At 45.2% G+C, this 20,890-nt stretch overlaps 1 protein-coding gene across 1 annotated transcript; it reads left to right on the top strand.

The window, feature by feature from the left end:
- The first annotated feature begins 94 nt into the window (after positions 1-94).
- On the top strand, positions 95-18,121 carry trip11 (thyroid hormone receptor interactor 11). The gene is made up of 27 exons (XM_028395731.1): positions 95-685; positions 1,818-1,894; positions 2,545-2,655; positions 2,790-3,092; positions 3,209-3,277; positions 3,392-3,557; positions 3,663-3,986; positions 4,067-4,107; positions 4,216-4,314; positions 4,404-4,604; positions 4,694-7,726; positions 7,862-8,002; positions 8,104-8,297; positions 8,398-8,561; positions 8,667-8,770; positions 8,857-8,956; positions 9,609-9,690; positions 9,821-9,935; positions 11,637-11,759; positions 11,977-12,121; positions 12,214-12,389; positions 14,142-14,264; positions 14,482-14,626; positions 14,719-14,894; positions 16,679-16,801; positions 17,019-17,163; positions 17,256-18,121. The coding sequence occupies exons 1-27, from the start codon at positions 547-549 to the stop codon at positions 17,471-17,473; spliced, it is 6,837 nt and encodes a 2,278-aa protein (XP_028251532.1). The 5' UTR covers positions 95-546; the 3' UTR covers positions 17,474-18,121.
- Positions 18,122-20,890: the final 2,769 nt, after the last annotated feature.

Here is a 20,890-nt window from a genome sequence, read left to right as displayed (position 1 = left end):
ACTGTGATTGCCGTGTAGTATCTACACATTGGTTTGTTGGTCCTCCAGTATCCCACAATGCACCGCTTTCACGCTCAGTGTCCACGTCAAACCTGACAGCCATCGCTACTGCCGAGCTGATAATGGCTGCAGTTGAGGTGGCACTTTCAGGGCGCTGTGGTGTGTAGTCCTGCTTCTAACTGACATGAAAACACCGCACACCGACCGCAGAATATTCAGACTCCACCGTCACAAGTCGTAAATGAAAGTATTAGCCGTTTGACTGTCATATGATGCCGTTTAACTCGCTTGCCTGGACGAATTCCTTCAGGCGAACGATCAGCTGTTAGCAGCCGGGTTCGGTGCTAGCTAAATGAGCGTCTGTCAGCCTGGAAAGCGACTTTGTTACGGAAGATTTAAGTGGATTTTAAAGTTAACGGCCTCGTCGTGGTTTAAGTTGACAGCTGAGCTGAATGACTAAGCTCCATCTTTCGGGTCAAAGCTAGGCTAACTCCCCTTCCTGTCGGGCCTGCTTTGTTTTTGTTTGTTTTTTTACTCCATCTGAAGATGTCATCGTGGCTCGGTGGACTCGGCTCTGGCCTGGGCCAGTCGCTGGGCCAGGTCGGCGGGAGCCTGTCATCTTTCACCGGACAGATATCAAACTTTACCAAAGACATGTTGCTGGAGGGGATGGAGGAGGTCGGAGGTAAGTCTGAGTTTCTGCTTTTTTTTGTGGTACACCTGAGTCTGACTTTCTAACTTCACATCTGTAGGTGACAGCATATTTTCCAGATATATTTAAGGACATATCTGCTGTGTTTCTTACGTTAGCAGCATAAATGCGTTTAAATAAACGTTATTAGCACTTAAAAGGAGTTGGGAAGTCAAGGATTGTGAGTCTCTCATTACGCCTGCCTTTAAGACTTTACTCTGAAATATAAAGGTTTCTGTAAGAACACAGATTGTGCTTTTTCTTTACTGCATGAGTGTACCCTATAACAACTTAATTATTGAGTGTACAGTTTGCTGTAGAGTCAGGAATATGTATTAGGTTACCAGCAAATTTTATTTTAAACAAGATTTAAGCATTTTTTGTTTATTTACAGTGAAAATCATGATTCACCTGTTCAGGATCCTGATGCTGTCTAATGTTTTTTGTGAATGGATTAGTCGTGGCTCTCAAATGTATGCTAGCAGTAGAAACATAACTATGCTGTAGTGAACTTTTGGCTTAAAAACGAGTGTGTGTTTGCAAATTCGAGGCATTGTTTGGCTTCCAGTTTTCATCATTTTCTTCTTAAGCTGTAGCTTGTACCTAAAATTATGTTATGAAGTCAAAATGCAATAAAGAACTGCATCACATTCGGCCAATTGAACTTCACAGTGGCATCAGTGTAAAGCAAACAGACACTGAGTGATAAAAAACATCGACTGAAAGAGAACTTTGGCCACAGATCTCCAACTCACAGCTGCTGCTATGAAGTCATATCACTGTAGGGAGGCATTTAAAGTAATTATTTAAGAAGAGAGGGAGGGGATTCATTGGTGCTTAAACTGGGGCTTTAACATGTGGTAATGAGTCTGGGCTGAGCTACATTCAGCTGCTCTGACAACATGTTTAGAAATGTTGGCCTGCTCAGCCTAGCATGTTTGTTTGTCATGTGAGCCTTGTTAAGCAGATCTGTGACTGTGTGCCATGGTGGGTAAAGCCACGTGTTCCCAATTACAAAAAGGATCATCATGACTGTTTTAATGTGTTTCTGTTATGGTTTATTCTTGCTGTGTCAGTGCATCTACCACGGATGTTTTTGATGCAGTTTTTCCCCATGTAACTACAGATGCTGCCACAGAACTGCAGGTATCCAACTCCAAGCTGGCTGAAGTCCAGACTGCATTTTCAAGCCAGAGATCTGAGGTTTGATACTATGCTTACTTTCTCAGTGTGTAAAACTCTACACCTTTCTCAGCAAAGAGCAAAAAACATAAGAGTAAATCTTATCTTCCCTAGAAATTAATCATGCCTAAATATATAAAGCATATACTTCAAGCTTCTAAGGTTCACATCCAGCAGTTTCAGTGCAGAGCTCAGTAATGTCACAGTCATTCTGAGGTCTCAACCTAAACATACATGCCTGCACTGAGAAGACTGTTTCCAGGAAATAGATTGTCCTATTTCAGCACTATAAAAATCTGTTTTCTAGTATTCAGCACCTGCTATAAATAATCTTTAGAGTATCAAATGTGTAGTGATCTCTGGCTAAAAATAGCTCCGACAGAAGTATAACAGCTTACTCCATTTTACAGCTACTGCTACAGCTGTTACTTAGGCATTTTAAAATTGGTCTCTATACTACTTATGTGCTCTTTTTTTGTGGATTTATTGTTCATAACTGCAAACAATATGCGATGGCACCAGTTTAATTCTTTAATAAGAATTCCACTGATCTCATCTCTATGTTCAAATGGGGCTGATTTAAAATTGTAAATTTGATGTTGTTATTTGAAAATTATATAATGTCCTGCATATTTAGTGACTTATGTCTCCTGTCTTTTTCTTTGTTGCAGTATGACCGGTTGAAAACGCTTCACGCAGAACTTGAGGAGAAACTGGAGGCAGCGGAGCTTCAGAATAAGCGCCAGTCTGCAGAATACAGAAGCCTTCTGCAACAGAAAGATGTGCGTACACAAGTATTTGCACAAGAAAGAGGGAAATTGGGACAAAAGTGCTTCCACCAGAAAAACCCATCATCATCAAAACAGACGCAGACATAAAACCCATGTTAATACTGGCTTTATTTGTGTCTTCTCAGGTGGAGATTAGTCACCTGAAAGCTCGGCAGAGTGGACTCCAAGAAGAGGTCCAGAAGCTGCAGCAGTCAGCTCAGTCCGCTGCAGTCAGCGCCGCAGTGCTGCCGGTTACCACTGCTGCCTCGACCACTACCTCTTCCTCTGCTGCCTCCTTCCTGTCACGCCCCTCAGGGTCTCACCAGGGCTTCCATGGTGATGAGGTTGACCTCAGTGACGTCCTTTGGTCTCAGCAGGAGATCAACAGGCTGTCAACAGAAGTCATGCGCCTGGAGGCGGAGGTGGCACACTGGAGGCGAATGTCTCAGGTGAAAATAAGGAAGATGTTTTAAAGACTTTCAGATGTTTTGATACATATGGAGATATGGTTATATGGACATGGTCTACATGTCAACACACATAAAACTCTTTCTCCATACCACAGACATCAGCAGCAACAGGATCCAGTAATGGTGACCAGACAGAAATTCTCAAGCTTCAAAGGACTATTAAGGTAATTGTTATAGCTTCTTATTGTTTGTTGTATGGATTATAATGTATTGTAAAATATAAATGTGCAGACAGCACAGATACTGAGGCTGTAACTTTGATGTTGTCGCTGGAACAGGACCTACGAGATGAAATGAGTCGTGAGGTGGATGAACACCAGCACGAACTGGCAGCACTGCAGGACGCCCAGCGGCAGAAGATGGCTGACGTCACCCGGCGGCACAGAGAGGAGCTTGCAGAGTACGAAGAGAGGATAGAAGAGCTGGAGGAACAGCTTCAGAGTGGTTCGTTCATTATTGAAACTTAGGGGAGAGGGGAATCCAAGTTTAAACTTTTGCAGTAAGCAAAATTAGACATCGTTGTGAATTGATCTAAATCATTTTTCCCAGGTGATCAAGCTAGTTCCCCATCAGACACCTCAATACTGCCGGAGCTCCAAAAATCCATACAGTCCCTGCAGGAAGCTGCAGAGCAGCGTGAGAAGCAGCTGGCTGAGCTGACTGCCAGTCTGCAGGAGGCTCAGAGGAAACAGGCCTCACTTCAACTGGAGAAGGATGACGCTCAGGAAGAGAACACCGTGCTACTGCAGAACTACACACGGCTGCAGACCTCTGTGGCCGAGCTCCAGACACGAGTACAGGAGCAGGAGGGGAAGGCTCTGCAGAAAGCCCAGCTAGATCAAAAGATCCACATGTTAAAAAATAACCTTACAGGTAGAGTTTAGTTTATTTTGTGTCACACAGTGGCAGATACTGTTTTAGAACTTATATTTACTCAAATTCCTTCTTTGTAGTTGCAGAAAAAGAAATAGAAAGACTGAAAAGCCTGGCTGAGGTAAGTATGAGCATAAACACATGGTGTTATATGCTGTAGTTGTAGTAGGAGAAGGATTTGTATTTATTACCTCCATTTGAATGTGTGTGTTTTTTTTGTTATCTTCAGGCACAACCAAAGGAAGAAGTCGAGCATGCAGACATCTTAGAACTGAACACAATTATTGGGACACTGAGGCAAGAAAAGGAGGTTCTAGAACAAGAAAAGGTTTGTTTACCTAATCATTTTCTCTGTCTATATATTTCTAGGTACATATATGGGCAAACTGGGGTGTTCATCCTGCTTTCTTTTCACAGCTTAATCTGCAACAAATACTAAAAGAAACACAGGAACAAATGGTTAGCAATAGCAGTGCTGATCCTAATGTGGAGTCACTGGAGGATCTGAAGTTGGAGCTGGAGAGGAGAGAAAAGGCCCTGAGAGTTACTGAGGAAGAACGGGACACCCTGATGTCTGAGCTGGAGGAACTGGACCGGCAAAACCAGGAAGCAACACAGGTCTGAATCTGACTGCAATGCCTTGTTTTGTCTAACTTTAGTTACATTTCACCTCCTAAATATGGTAACAACCTGTTTATTCTCTTTAGCACATGATCACAGTGAAGGAGCAGCTCACTGGACAGTTGAAGGAGGTCGATGCACAGCTGACAAGAATGACTGCAGAGCTCAGCACCACCAAGGACCAGAAAAGGGCATTAGAGCAGGAGCTAGAGTCTCAAAAAGAGAAATTTAGCCAGAGTGCTTTCACCCTAAACGACCTTCACATGGGAAAACAGCAGCTGGAACGCACAGTGAAGGAGCTGAAAGACAAACTGGGACATGCCCAGGAACAGAGCCGGGACTCAAGGAGAGAAGTCACAGAGCTGAAGAAGACGCTACAGGAGAGGGAGAAGGAGCAATCTGCTGCTAAAGCAGGGCTGGATCAAGGAATAGAGAGAGGAGCTGAGGCTCATGGAGCTAAAGAGGAGCTAGCAGGGAAGGAGCAGGAACTGTCAGACCTCAAGAGAGAACTAGATGAGATAAGGTGCTCTCATGAGAAGGTGATGTCTGAGGACTATGACTTGAAAATGGAGAACAGGAGGTTGAAGGAAAACAGTGTGCAGACTCTGGGTAAAGTAGAGGAGCTAACCATCCAGCTGCAGGAAAGCCAAACTGCTCTGAACAGGATAGTGAGGGAGAAGGATACTCGTATTGAAGCGTTAAAGCTGGAGAAGAATCAGCTTGAAGGTGAATTGACACAGGCTGAGAGGGCCCTAACACAACAGGTGAAACAGTACAAGCAGACTATCGAGGAGCTGACTCGGGCTCGATCCATGGATGCCTCCGCTTTACAGACTGAGCATGAACGCACCATCAAACTAAACCAAGAAAAGGACATGGAGATAGCTCAGCTGAAGAGAGACATGGAGCAGCTGGCATCCGACCACAGAGACACCAATGAAATGCTTTCCATCACAGTTGCAGGGCAGAAGCAGCTCACAGATTTGCTGCAAGAGAAGGATGTCTTCATGGAGACTTTAAAACAAAACGCTGCAGAGTTACAGACAGAGATGGAGACCCGCATTTCAGTTGTGACCAAAGAAGCGGAAACTCTCAAACAGTCACTAGAGGAAAAGGACAAACACCTGGGGGGCATGAAGGAGGAGAACAGCCATTTGAAAGAGGAGATTGATCGCCTCAAGGATCAGCAGGGAAGACCTCAACCTGTGGCTGAGCCCAGGACTCTTGACATCATCACAGAGCTGGAGACAGAAATCACACAGCTCAAATCCTCCAGGAAACAACTGGAAGAGGAGGTCCAGGCCCTAAGGAGAACCATGGAGGAACAACAGGCCTCCTTGCTTCTGTCTCAGCAGTCTCTGCAGGCTCAGCAGAGTGAGCTGGAACAGGCCCAATCTCGCCACCAACAGACAACGCTCAACTACGACAGACTCATTCATGCCAAAGAGGAAGAGATAGCTTGCCTCCAGCAAACGGTGGATCAGCTCTGTGAAAGTCAGGGCCGTGCCAACTCTCCACATGTGCAGGGAGAAGTCATCCTGCAGGAGGAGAAGAACCAGGCTCTGAATCAGGAAAACGGCAATGAGAAACACGACCTGTCAAAGGTAGAGATAGAAAGACTTGTGAAAGGCATCAAGGAGAAAGAGATGGAGATCAACCAGCTGAATGAGAAGAACCTCTCGTTGACCAAACAGCTGGATCAGCTGGTGGTTTCCCGTGATGAAGTGGGCAAACTCTCCCAGATGATCCTACAGAAGGATCTGGAGATTAAGGCGCTTCATGCCAGAGTGTCCTTGGGTGGTGGACATAACCAGGACGTCTTGTTCTTACAGCAGCAACTGCAGGCGTATGCTGTGGAGAGAGAGCAAGTGCTAGCTGTCCTTAATGAGAAGACCAGAGAGAACAGCCAACTCCGCTCCGACTATCACCGCCTCATGGACATCATGGCAGGGAAGGAGGCCGCACTGTCGAAGCTTCAGCAGGAGAACCAGCGCCTCTCCAACATGAGCGACCCTTCTGGAAGCCAAGAGATGTTCAAGGAGACCATCCAGAACCTGTCTCGAATTATCAGGGAGAAGGACATAGAGATAGATGCATTGACCCAGAAGTGCCAAACCCTGGTGACTGTCCTGCAGTCCACGGGAGGAGAATCTGGTTCTGGCCTCGGAGGCGTCAGCAGCAACCAGTTTGAGGAGCTGCTACAGGAGAGGGACACACTGAAGCAGCAGGTGAAGAAGATGGAGGAGTGGAAGCAGCAGGTGATCACAACGGTCAAAAACATGCAGCACGAGTCGGCTCAGCTGCACGAGGAGCTCATCAAACTGCAGGGTCAGGTCACTGCCGACAGTGACTGTAGCTCCAAGCTGTCGGTGGACTACGCGCGCCTGATTCACAGCTATGAGCAGAAGGAGAAGAGGCTGGGAAGTCTGAGTCTGGAACTTGCACAGGTCCAGCAAACCATCACACAGCTCAGCACTACCAAGGATGTTCTGCTGGGTAAACTGGACAATGTAGCGCAGACTCCTGAAGCCACTCTGGCTAGTGGTCCCACTGTCACAGCTGATGTCCCCAGCCAACACACGGCTTTACCTGGAAACAATGAGAAACTGCAACAAGACGTTGCACGACTGCAAGCACAGTTGGCTGAGAAGGAAAACATCATCAGGACTCTTCAGGAGAACAACCACCGGCTCTCTAATTCAGCGTCCGCCTCAGAGAGCGAGCAGAGAAGTCAGGCTGAGGAGGTTCGGATGGTCAGAGAGAGACTGGAAGCTCTGCAGAGGTCTGTAAGGGAGAAAGACTTACTCATCAAAACCAAAGGAGACCAGTTAATTCAAGTGAGTGAGGCGCTACGTAACCGCGAGAATGACAACGAGGTGTTGAAGCAGGCAGTAACTAACCTGAAGGAGCGCGCTCTTATTCTGGAAATGGATGTGAAGAAGCTAAAGGAAGAAAACGAGCGGGTAGCTGCTCGCTCTCGAGAAAAAGAATCAGAGTTCAGAGCGCTGCAGGAGACCAACATGCAGGTTTCCCTTCTGCTGAGAGAGAAGGAGTTTGAACTAAGTGCAATAAGTGACAAGGCCGCAACAGTGGAGAGGATGCTCAAGGACAAAGAGCAGGTCAGTTAACTTTGCTGTCGTTGGTCTCTCTTGACTTTAAAGTCACCTTTGCGTGTTTTTCACAAATGTTTATTCTTTCCTTTCTCTGTTATGATTCAAAATGTTCTGGTTTTCTCTGTTAATGATGTCATTTAGGGTAAATCCGGTGAGCTAAATCAGCTCTTGAATGAAATGAAGTCCATGCAGGAGAAAGCTGTGGTGTTCCAGCAGGAGAGAGATCAGGTGATGATGGCACTCAAGCAGAAACAGATGGAGACCACAGCAGTACAGACTGAGGTAAGTAGACCTTTAACATCAACTGAATCATGGGCAGAAAGAAGATTTAAAAAACTTCAATAAATAGACATATGAAAACATTTATTTTTTGTTGTTTACAGCTGCAGCATATGAGGGATAAAGAACAGCGTCTCAACCTGGAGCTGGAACGGCTGCGTAACCACCTGTTGGAGATTGAAGATTCATACACAAGAGAAGCTCTCGCTGCAGAGGACAGGGAGGCTGATCTGCGCAGGAGGGTGGCGCTGCTGGATGACAAACTGGCCACATCATCGAGCGCCGTGGAGAATGCCAGGTTAGAATAAAAAATGTCTGACACCCCCTCTTATTTTACATATAAATTCATTCCTTTTTAGAACATCATAAATTATTACATGCTCTCCCTTTCTCTTCAGCCAACAGGCCAGCATGCAGGTGGAGTCTCTGCAGGAGCAGTTAAGTGGGGTGGTGAAGCAGAGGGACGATGCGCTCGCCCAGCTCAGAACCTCTCAAGAACAGGTCAACCAGTATGCAGTGTCGCTCTCCAACCTGCAGATGGTGCTAGAGCAATTCCAACAAGGCAAGTCGGCAGGCTTTTTACCATGTGTTTGCATGATGCCTGCAGCCTGGTCATGAAGTTCCATATTTCCTGTAGTGATACATTTATTGTCTCTTTAACTATCAGAGGAGAAAGCCATGTACTCGGCTGAGCTGGAAAAGCACAAGAAGGAGAAGGAGGAGTGGAGAAGAAAAGCCCTGAAGCTCGAGGACCAGGTGTCTGCTTTCAAGGTAAAACAGCTGACAATAACCAGTCATATGGATCACATCGGCCATCTTTTCATGTCATGCCTTACCTGCATTTTTCTTCTTCTCAGATGAATCTGGATGAAGCCAACGCTGCTCTAGATTCAGCATCTCGTCTCACTGATCAGCTCGATCTGAAGGAGGACCAGATTGAAGAGCTGAAAAAACAAGGTGACCTTTTTTATATCTGTCATCTTTCACCAAAAATAACCAAACTCTGTTTAAACTTCCATTATTCCCAGGTGTCCTCATGAGGTTGTGATAAAATAAAGCGGGTTTTATGTGCGTTTGGTTTAAAGACCACCGCCCAGACCTTCCTTCAAGTCACTCTCCGAAGGTCCCACTCTTATCAGATACAACCATTGCGTCACAGACAGTGTCTTTCTTCACAGCCCTCTGGCTGTTCAGACTGTATTTGTCCAGGCCTGATATGAGTCCTAATATTTGCTTTACAAATCAGTTACTTATAGCAAACGTATAGCTATTAATAGTTTTAAACTGGCTGTGAGAAAGCAGTGAACCACAGTCACACATGTGAGAGGCTTATTTAGCTGTGTTTGCACAGATAATCTGATATCCTGATATTTTTTGACACTCTGGGAACATTTCATTGCATTGTTTTGTGTATAAATATAAAACAGGGTATGGTTTTGTGTTCTCTTAGATTAGATACATTTAAAGAAACTATATTTCCATGAAAATATTGTTTTGCTCCTGACATTTGTTCATTTAAAACAGTGTTTTAGAACAGAAATCAGAGCTGTTAAATGAACACATGCAGCTGTGCTGTGGCTTGAACATTGCATCTCCATCTGTGTTGCAGTGGAAGTGCGACAGGAGATGTTAGAGGAGGCGCAAAGAAAACTGATGAACCTGCTGAACAGCACAGAGGGAAAGATAGACAAGTAAGTATAGTTGTGTCTAAAATGTCTCAGACACGTTATGGTCAGCAGAGAAAACAATCGTTATGTATTGTTGTGTTTGGCTTGACATCTGCTGTCTTAAATTGCATCATCACGGCTGCTCCGTCTGCAGGGTCTTGATGCACAACCTGTTCCTGGGATACTTCCATACACCTAAAACCAAGCGTGCTGACGTGCTGAGGCTCATGGGAAGCGTCTTGGGGCTGAGCAGAGAAGATGTTGATAAGGTGAGAGATTTGTTGACTCAGATTCAAAGTATTTGCTTAAGCAAAAGCAGAAATGTGCTTTGGGCAGCTGTTCTAACTACATGTTTTAACTTAATCAGTCAGTGAGCAGGTTGCATCATTGTGCTGTACTGGGAGTTAATGCATGACAAATCGCTGCACTAATGGAAAACAAAAAAAAAGGATCTTGTACTTGAGTCTCTGTTTTTTTAACTTCCTGTTGTCTCAGTTTTGGTTTCTTAGGTCAGTCTTTTTTAGAAAATATGCTAAGAGTTTGTGACCAAACTGGAGCTCGACGATGTTCAGCTTAGCTTAGCTTAGCTTAGCATAAAGACAAAGGGAAACTGCTAGCTGTGGTTTGGTTATCATGCTGAACCTCCTCGTGTTTGTAACACATTGTGTGATTTAGGTCAAAATTTGACTCAAATATATATTATAAATATATAATAACAGCAGAGTGGCACACCGGCATGTTATCAGTCTGTCCTGTTTAATCTTTGATTCCACTATTTACACACACTGTTTTTTTTTTTTCCTTTGTCACTCTGACCCTGAGACAACAGGCCTTTTCAAATGATTAATTACATAAACACGTCCCTCAGAGACCCACCGAAAGTTACATTTTTAACTCCAGCCGCCCCTGAGAATCCCGTCTGTGCTCAGCCCTGAAAAAGAAAGCATTTCCTTATCCAGATCTTCTGGCAGGAGCCCTGTGGGATTCTGTCCAACGATTCCAAAGCACATTACCCAACCCGTTCTTAAAGGAAAACAGATACAGTGTGAGGGGCAAATGCGATTAGAACTGCTCAGAAGACCCATTTTTATTATGTTGGAGGTCATTCTTTCCTCATCTCCTGTTAATGCTATTTAAATTTTCCACTCAACTCGTGTTTACGGCAGCCAAGTGTCCCACAAAACCAGCCGACTTCTCTGAATCTGCCTCAGTGGAGCTGCTATCCCACATTTTAGTGTCTTTTAAGTCTACTGCTGTGATCCATGCAGCCTTTATGTGGGGTCCATCTTTGAGAATGCCTGATGATTAGAGAGCATGAATGACAGTGACTAAAAAAAGCCACACATTTTGTCTAGGAGAGCGTGCTGTCTGCAGAGAGTCAGACTGCCTGTACACCATTTTTACTGGACGGCCGGTCCATAAAAATTATTTTCCAGAAACCGGTGGCAAGCTAAAGGGAAAATAAAGAGCAATTAAAACTGAAATAATCTGACCATGACTTTTAAAACAGGAGAAAGTCTACCCTATAGTGTAAGAGGCACAGTCTGGGACAGTCAGCCGGTGTCAGCCATCGCTGTGCGCCCTGTGATTTGGCAGGAGTAGGACCGCGGTTGGCCACTTTCTGGTCAGTTGAGCGTGTTGAATCCACAGCGGAGTCCATCAGTGAGGTGATGCCTCTGACTGGTTGAAGCATCAGCTCATCTTAATTTATCAGACACATCTGTAGTGAAAGATTGGTGTGAAAATGTTGATCACTACTGTTCCCTTTTATTGATGGATGAATCCAGACTGCTGCCCCCTTCTGGTATGGAGAGTTATTTCCGCTCACAGCAGCATACAGCACTGTAACGCGTTCAGGTGCAGCCACAGCCGAGTCTGTTTGGTGTTTGAGTCTGAAGCATTAGATGTTGGTAGGATTGTTCCTCCTGTGAGTCCAACATTGTTTATCGATGCTTTCATTCTATTTGTAGATGTTGGAGGAGGACGGACGGCACGGTGTTACTGGATGGGTGTCGAGCTGGCTGGGAGGCAGAGGAGCACAAAGTGTCCCAAACACTCCACAGAGACCCAACAGTGGCCAAGGACTCAACTCGGTAAGAAACAAACATGTGCTTTTAACATAGGGACACACAGTTCTTATTGTTTATACTGACCCCTGAACAATAAGAACAAAGTGGCTCTCCGTCATACCTCCTCAGAATAGCTTTTATTACAAAGGCAGCAGACATGTTCATGTTTAGGCTTCATTTTGTGTCAATTAATCGTCTAACTAATCCAAACCACCACTCTCTGTCCTCTCCTGTGCTGCAGTCCTTCACAGAGATGTTTGTTAAGTTCTTGGAGATTGAATCGACCCCTTCCCTGCCTGCACCAAAGCTTCTAGTTCATGACATCAAGTCTCTCAGCGCTCCACCTCCAGGCAGAACGAGCGCTGCAGTTTCTAGCACTGCTGCAGGTAAAAGGGAGTACACGGCACCATCAGAATGCTTCTTTCTCTGTCGTGTTTTCTTTGTTGTTTCTCTAACTTCTAAGTACCTCACCTCACAGGAGCTGCAGCAGCAGCCAGCAAGCGACCCGGGGAGTCCAATCCCTTCCTGGCCCCTCGCTCCGCCGCAGTGCCGCTGCTGGCTGGTTCCGGCTCCGCTGGCTCGGGAGGTCACCTGCTCATGAAGCCCATCTCTGACGCTCTGCCCACCTTCACACCTGTGCCGGTGTCGGCTGAGGCCAGTGCAGGAGCTGTGCTCAAAGACTTGTTAAAGCAGTGATACGGTGTCACATAACCAGTGCCAGACAGATGTCCTAATTCACCCAATGAGTTTGACACTACACAGACTCTGCTGTTTGCTGTTCAATTTTGTTTCTTGCATACGAGAGAAGAATTTTCAGAGGGGATTGAAGCAATTTTCTTGTATTCAGTTTTACTGGCAAAAAACTGTTCTATGCAACAGACACTCCCTTTACACACCAGTGACAGTGTTTCCCACTCAGCATTAGTGTTCGTCCACTGCAGATCTTGTAGCAAGGATGAGAACATTTACAAGATTTGCGTCATCTTCTCACATCTTAAATTCTATGTATCAGTCCTGAAAACAAGTGACCTTGTAAACTGACTCTGTGCAGTACAACACATGTGGGTCTGCAATCATCACCTCTGTTTGAAGAGGAAACGCCGCTTTCCATCCTTAATTTCTCATTGGACACATTTTATATTCTTGTCGTTTAAGGATTTTTTTTTTCTCTTTGCCGATGCAGTGAGCTGTTCCTGATCCAGGACTTGCCGAAAAACTCTCTGGCAGCAGTCGCCTGCGTACAGATTTATGTGGTTCACTACATCTGTTAAAACCATAAAGACATTTTTGCAAAATCTTGTGTTTTCCAGACGGCCAGACTGTGATATGCAATAAGCTTTGTAATTATGGCTGTAACTGCTGACTGTGGTTGATCAGAAGCTTGAGACTGCTCTTATGTCCATATATATACATATATGTATGTGTATGTGTGTGTGTGTGTGTATAAATGGTGGGTTTTTCCTATTTATAGGCACTGGGGGAGCTGGTGAAGTGCCTGCATTTTTGCTAATTAGTTGTATAATCAGGATTGTAAATGCTTAATATAAATATATATATTTACAAAATGTAAAAACTGCACATTTAGAACTGAGCTGCTCTACATTTTTGTATAGAGATCAATCAGTCGCTGCAGAGGGAGCGTTCCAGGGTTTCTCCAGGCGGATGAAATGTATAAACTGTAAAAGATTTTTTTGTAGAATCTGAAATTTGACGACAGAAATGATCCCACTTGATCTTCGCGGTTAGTACTCCGGAATCCGAAAATAAAATAAAGGTACCACTGTTGACCTCCTTATTGCTGTGGGTTTTATCATATTTTCGTTGCATTCATGTGAACCAGATGTGGCTACTACAGCGTGGATCATCTGTTGCGCCAGATGTGCAGTGTCACTCAGCTCAAGGGCGCATAAAGCATACACGGTGTGAATGCTTTATGCTTCTCTATCTCTCCACCCAAACAGCTCAGGAGTACAGCGGCCTGTCGGTCAGTCAGCCGGTGTCAGCCATCGCCGTGCGCCCTGTGATTTGGCAGGAGTAGGACCGCGGTTGGCCACTTTCTGGTCAGTTGAGCGTGTTGAATCCACAGCGGAGTCCATCAGTGAGGTGATGCCTCTGACTGGTTGAAGCATCAGCTCATCTTAATTTATCAGACACATCTGTAGTGAAAGATTGGTGTGAAAATGTTGATCACTACTGTTCCCTTTTATTGATGGATGAATCCAGACTGCTGCCCCCTTCTGGTATGGAGAGTTATTTCCGCTCACAGCAGCATACAGCACTGTAACGCGTTCAGGTGCAGCCACAGCCGAGTCTGTTTGGTGTTTGAGTCTGAAGCATTAGATGTTGGTAGGATTGTTCCTCCTGTGAGTCCAACATTGTTTATCGATGCTTTCATTCTATTTGTAGATGTTGGAGGAGGACGGACGGCACGGTGTTACTGGATGGGTGTCGAGCTGGCTGGGAGGCAGAGGAGCACAAAGTGTCCCAAACACTCCACAGAGACCCAACAGTGGCCAAGGACTCAACTCGGTAAGAAACAAACATGTGCTTTTAACATAGGGACACACAGTTCTTATTGTTTATACTGACCCCTGAACAATAAGAACAAAGTGGCTCTCCGTCATACCTCCTCAGAATAGCTTTTATTACAAAGGCAGCAGACATGTTCATGTTTAGGCTTCATTTTGTGTCAATTAATCGTCTAACTAATCCAAACCACCACTCTCTGTCCTCTCCTGTGCTGCAGTCCTTCACAGAGATGTTTGTTAAGTTCTTGGAGATTGAATCGACCCCTTCCCTGCCTGCACCAAAGCTTCTAGTTCATGACATCAAGTCTCTCAGCGCTCCACCTCCAGGCAGAACGAGCGCTGCAGTTTCTAGCACTGCTGCAGGTAAAAGGGAGTACACGGCACCATCAGAATGCTTCTTTCTCTGTCGTGTTTTCTTTGTTGTTTCTCTAACTTCTAAGTACCTCACCTCACAGGAGCTGCAGCAGCAGCCAGCAAGCGACCCGGGGAGTCCAATCCCTTCCTGGCCCCTCGCTCCGCCGCAGTGCCGCTGCTGGCTGGTTCCGGCTCCGCTGGCTCGGGAGGTCACCTGCTCATGAAGCCCATCTCTGACGCTCTGCCCACCTTCACACCTGTGCCGGTGTCAGCTGAGGCCAGTGCAGGAGCTGTGCTCAAAGACTTGTTAAAGCAGTGATACGGTGTCACATAACCAGTGCCAGACAGATGTCCTAATTCACCCAATGAGTTTGACACTACACAGACTCTGCTGTTTGCTGTTCAATTTTGTTTCTTGCATACGAGAGAAGAATTTTCAGAGGGGATTGAAGCAATTTTCTTGTATTCAGTTTTACTGGCAAAAAACTGTTCTATGCAACAGACACTCCCTTTACACACCAGTGACAGTGTTTCCCACTCAGCATTAGTGTTCGTCCACTGCAGATCTTGTAGCAAGGATGAGAACATTTACAAGATTTGCGTCATCTTCTCACATCTTAAATTCTATGTATCAGTCCTGAAAACAAGTGACCTTGTAAACTGACTCTGTGCAGTACAACACATGTGGGTCTGCAATCATCACCTCTGTTTGAAGAGGAAACGCCGCTTTCCATCCTTAATTTCTCATTGGACACATTTTATATTCTTGTCGTTTAAGGATTTTTTTTTCTCTTTGCCAATGCAGTGCGCTGTTCCTGATCCAGGACTTGCCGAAAAACTCTCTGGCAGCAGTCGCCTGCGTACAGATTTATGTGGTTCACTACATCTGTTAAAACCATAAAGACATTTTTGCAAAATCTTGTGTTTTCCAGACGGCCAGACTGTGATATGCAATAAGCTTTGTAATTATGGCTGTAACTGCTGACTGTGGTTGATCAGAAGCTTGAGACTGCTCTTATGTCCATATATATACATATATACATATATGTATGTGTATGTGTGTGTGTGTGTGTATAAATGGTGGGTTTTTCCTATTTATAGGCACTGGGGGAGCTGGTGAAGTGCCTGCATTTTTGCTAATTAGTTGTATAATCAGGATTGTAAATGCTTAATATAAATATATATATTTACAAAATGTAAAAACTGCACATTTAAGAGGTTTCACCTCAGCAGAGCGTGGAACTGAGCTGCTCTACATTTTTGTATAGAGATCAATCAGTCGCTGCAGAGGGAGCGTTCCAGGGTTTCTCCAGGCGGATGAAATGTATAAACTGTAAAAGATTTTTTTGTAGAATCTGAAATTTGACGACAGAAATGATCCCACTTGATCTTCGCGGTTAGTACTCCGGAATCCGAAAATAAAATAAAGGTACCACTGTTGACCTCCTTATTGCTGTGGGTTTTATCATATTTTCGTTGCGTTCATGTGAACCAGATGTGGCTACTACAGCGTGGATCATCTGTTGCGCCAGATGTGCAGTGTCACTCAGCTCAAGGGCGCATAAAGCATACACGGTGTGAATGCTTTATGCTTCTCTATCTCTCCACCCAAACAGCTCAGGAGTACAGCGTCCTGTCGGTCAGTCAGCCGGTGTCAGCCATCGCCGTGCGCCCTGTGATTTGGCAGGAGTAGGACCGCGGTTGGCCACTTTCTGGTCAGTTGAGCGTGTTGAATCCACAGCGGAGTCCATCAGTGAGGTGATGCCTCTGACTGGTTGAAGCATCAGCTCATCTTAATTTATCAGACACATCTGTAGTGAAAGATTGGTGTGAAAATGTTGATCACTACTGTTCCCTTTTATTGATGGATGAATCCAGACTGCTGCCCCCTTCTGGTATGGAGAGTTATTTCCGCTCACAGCAGCATACAGCACTGTAACGCGTTCAGGTGCAGCCACAGCCGAGTCTGTTTGGTGTTTGAGTCTGAAGCATTAGATGTTGGTAGGATTGTTCCTCCTGTGAGTCCAACATTGTTTATCGATGCTTTCATTCTATTTGTAGATGTTGGAGGAGGACGGACGGCACGGTGTTACTGGATGGGTGTCGAGCTGGCTGGGAGGCAGAGGAGCACAAAGTGTCCCAAACACTCCACAGAGACCCAACAGTGGCCAAGGACTCAACTCGGTAAGAAACAAACATGTGCTTTTAACATAGGGACACACAGTTCTTATTGTTTATACTGACCCCTGAACAATAAGAACAAAGTGGCTCTCCGTCATACCTCCTCAGAATAGCTTTTATTACAAAGGCAGCAGACATGTTCATGTTTAGGCTTCATTTTGTGTCAATTAATCGTCTAACTAATCCAAACCACCACTCTCTGTCCTCTCCTGTGCTGCAGTCCTTCACAGAGATGTTTGTTAAGTTCTTGGAGATTGAATCGACCCCTTCCCTGCCTGCACCAAAGCTTCTAGTTCATGACATCAAGTCTCTCAGCGCTCCACCTCCAGGCAGAACGAGCGCTGCAGTTTCTAGCACTGCTGCAGGTAAAAGGGAGTACACGGCACCATCAGAATGCTTCTTTCTCTGTCGTGTTTTCTTTGTTGTTTCTCTAACTTCTAAGTACCTCACCTCACAGGAGCTGCAGCAGCAGCCAGCAAGCGACCCGGGGAGTCCAATCCCTTCCTGGCCCCTCGCTCCGCCGCAGTGCCGCTGCTGGCTGGTTCCGGCTCCGCTGGCTCGGGAGGTCACCTGCTCATGAAGCTCATCTCTGACGGTCTGCCCACCTTCACACCTGTGCTGGTGCCGGCTGAGGCCAGTGCAGGAGCTGTGCTCAAAGACCTATTAAAGCAGTGATACGGTGTCACATAACCAGTGCCAGACAGATGTCCTAATTCACCCAATGAGTTTGACACTACACAGACTCTGCTGTTTGCTGTTCTATTTTTTTTCTTGCATAAGAGAGAAGAATTTTCAGAGGGGATTGAAGCAATTTTCTTGTATTCAGTTTTACTGGCAAAAAACTGTTCTATGCAACAGACACTCCCTTTACACACCAGTGACAGTGTTTCCCACTCAGCATTAGTGTTCGTCCACTGCAGATCTTGTAGCAAGGATGAGAACATTTACAAGATTTGCGTCATCTTCTCACATCTTAAATTCTATGTATCAGTCCTGAAAACAAGTGACCTTGTAAACTGACTCTGTGCAGTACAACACATGTGGGTCTGCAATCATCACCTCTGTTTGAAGAGGAAACGCCGCTTTCCATCCTTAATTTCTCATTGGACACATTTTATATTCTTGTCGTTTAAGGATTTTTTTTTTCTCTTTGCCGATGCAGTGAGCTGTTCCTGATCCAGGACTTGCCGAAAAACTCTCTGGCAGCAGTCGCCTGCGTACAGATTTATGTGGTTCACTACATCTGTTAAAACCATAAAGACATTTTTGCAAAATCTTGTGTTTTCCAGACGGCCAGACTGTGATATGCAATAAGCTTTGTAATTATGGCTGTAACTGCTGACTGTGGTTGATCAGAAGCTTGAGACTGCTCTTATGTCCATATACACTCAACAAAAATATAAACGCAACACTTTTGTTTTTGCTCCCGTTACGACCCTGGCTCAGGGGGTAGCAACATGACAGCACAGCAAGTGGTTTAAAATAAGATTTACATTTATTTACAAATTAATTTACAACAGAACTAACAAAATAAACAAGGTGGTGTGGTGTGGCTCTGCTCCTGCTGGCTGAGAGAGAGAGAGTGAAGAGTGGAGGAAGGGCCTTCTTATACCCTCAGCAGATGACCAGGTGCAGCTGATCAGTAGAAGGTCCCTGTTGATTGGGCATCTGAAACAAAGCACAGAACCAACCAAAAAAACGAACACCCCAGTGGACGTAACACCTCCCCCCATAGAAGAGATGCCACACAAGGCATCTCATCTTTTCCATTAAACATCATTCACATTTCAGCCCCAGCAGAATTTTAATGAACTCAAGTTAGCCATTTCAACACCACATCTACTTAACTTACAAAGACATGCCAAAATACTTAGAAAGACCTTAAACAAAATGGACAGTTTTTAATCATCAAAATGTGTTTTTTTTTACTCCAAGTGTCTGCACAGAGTAGTATTACTACACACAAAAGGGCAACATCATGTGCTCTCTTCATTAAAAGGTACTAAATTTGCCTTAAACCAAATGAACTTCACCAATAGGTTTCCTTAAACAAATGGCATAATTGCCCACGAATCATCATCAGATGCATGCAAAACAAAACCCATAACACTAAAAGAGCTACATGAATGGGTTTTCAGAAACAAATGGCATTACTGCCCACGAATCATCTGAAGATGCACACACAAGGAAACCCAGCTACACAAAGTTCATTAGTAAAAGCCACACAAAACTTAAGCACCATAATGAAGCCGCAGAACTCCCTGCCAAGTTGCAGACACTCAACTTAACAGTTCAAGCCAGCCACAGTCCTCCCAAGAAACAAAATTGAAAACGGAATACTAACAAAACTCAAAAAGGTAAACCCCAGTCCCTGACATCTTTCAGGACTTCCTTATGCCTAACTGTCTTCTGTGAGGCGTGCCGGGCTCGAGGCAAAGGGCTACACAGTGTGTCCGGCTAGTCTTAAGCAGCCACACTGTGCAACATACCCCCAACAGGAACTGATGTTCCCACCCAGGATTACCTCAAAACAAAAAAGGCAAAACAACAAAGTAGTAAACCGACGGAAGAACTGACAGATCAGTCCAGCTGGTTCACTCGGCGCCTACCTTACCAGGGTTTACCACAAAAAGGGAAGGACAACCTACACACCACACCACATTAAAATAAACTCAATAACACTTGCCATGCCTCAAAAAGTAACAAAATGGTTTCAGAAGATCCCGGACGAGCCCCCATATGTTACGACCCTGGCTCAGGGGGTAGCAACATGACAGCACAGCAAGTGGTTTAAAATAAGATTTACATTTATTTACAAATTAATTTACAACAGAACTAACAAAATAAACAAGGTGGTGTGGTGTGGTGTGGCTCTGCTCCTGCTGGCTGAGAGAGAGAGAGAGAGTGAAGAGTGGAGGAAGGGCCTTCTTATACCCTCAGCAGATGACCAGGTGCAGCTGATCAGTAGAAGGTCCCTGTTGATTGGGCATCTGAAACAAAGCACAGAACCAACCAAAAAAACGAACACCCCAGTGGAAGTAACAGCTCCCATGTTTCATGAGATGGACTTGAAGATCTAAACTTCATTCCAGATACACAACATTACCATTCCTCTCAAACATTGTTCACAAATCTGTCTAAATGTGTGATAGTGAGCACTTCTGCTTTGCTGAGATAATCCATCCCACCTCACAGGTGTGCCACATCAAGATGCTGATCTGACATCATGATTAGTGCACAGGTGTACCTCAAACTGCCCACAATAAAAGGCCACCCTGAAATGTGCATTTTGTTTCTGCTTTATTGGCGGTCTGGGGACTCAGAACCAGTCAGTATCTGGTGTGACCACCATTTGCCTCATGCAGTGCAACACATCTTCTTCGCATAGAGTTTATCAGATTGTCTATTGTGGCCTGTGGAATGTTGGTCCACTCCTCTTCAATGGCTGTGCGAAGTTGCTGGATATTAGTGGGAACTGGTGCACGCTGTCGTATACGCCGGTCAAGCACATCCCAAACATGTTCAATGGGTGACATGTCCGGTGAGTATGCTGGCCATGCAAGAACTGGGACATTTTCAGCTTCCAAGAATTGTGTACAGATCCTTGCAACATGGGGCCGTGCATTATCTTGCTGAAACATGAGGTGATGTTCATGGATGTATGGCACAACAATGGGCCTCAGGATCTCATCACGGTATCTCTGTGCATTCAAAATGCCATCAATAAAATGCACCTGTGTTCTTCGTCCATAACAGATGCCTGCCCATACCATGACCCCACCACCACCATGGGCCACTCGATCCACAACATTGACATCAGCAAAGCGCTCACCCACACGACGCCACACACGCTGTCTGCCATCTGCCCTGAACAATGTAAACCGAGATTCATCCGTGAAGAGAACACCTCTCCAACGTGCTAGACGCCATCGAATGTGAGCATTTGCCCACTCAAGTCTGTTACGGCGACGATCTGGAGTCAGGTTAAGACCCCGATGAGGACGACGAGCATGCAGTTGAGCTTCCCTGAGACGGTTTCTGACAGTTTGTGCAGAAATTAGGTTGGTTATGCAAACCAATTGTTTCAGCAGC

Source organism: Parambassis ranga, chromosome 22, assembly GCF_900634625.1.
Source record: "Parambassis ranga chromosome 22, fParRan2.1, whole genome shotgun sequence".
Lineage (NCBI taxonomy): Eukaryota > Metazoa > Chordata > Actinopteri > Ambassidae > Parambassis > Parambassis ranga.
Note: the sequence above shows the minus strand (reverse complement) of the source record. Positions and strands in the feature narration are given on the sequence as shown.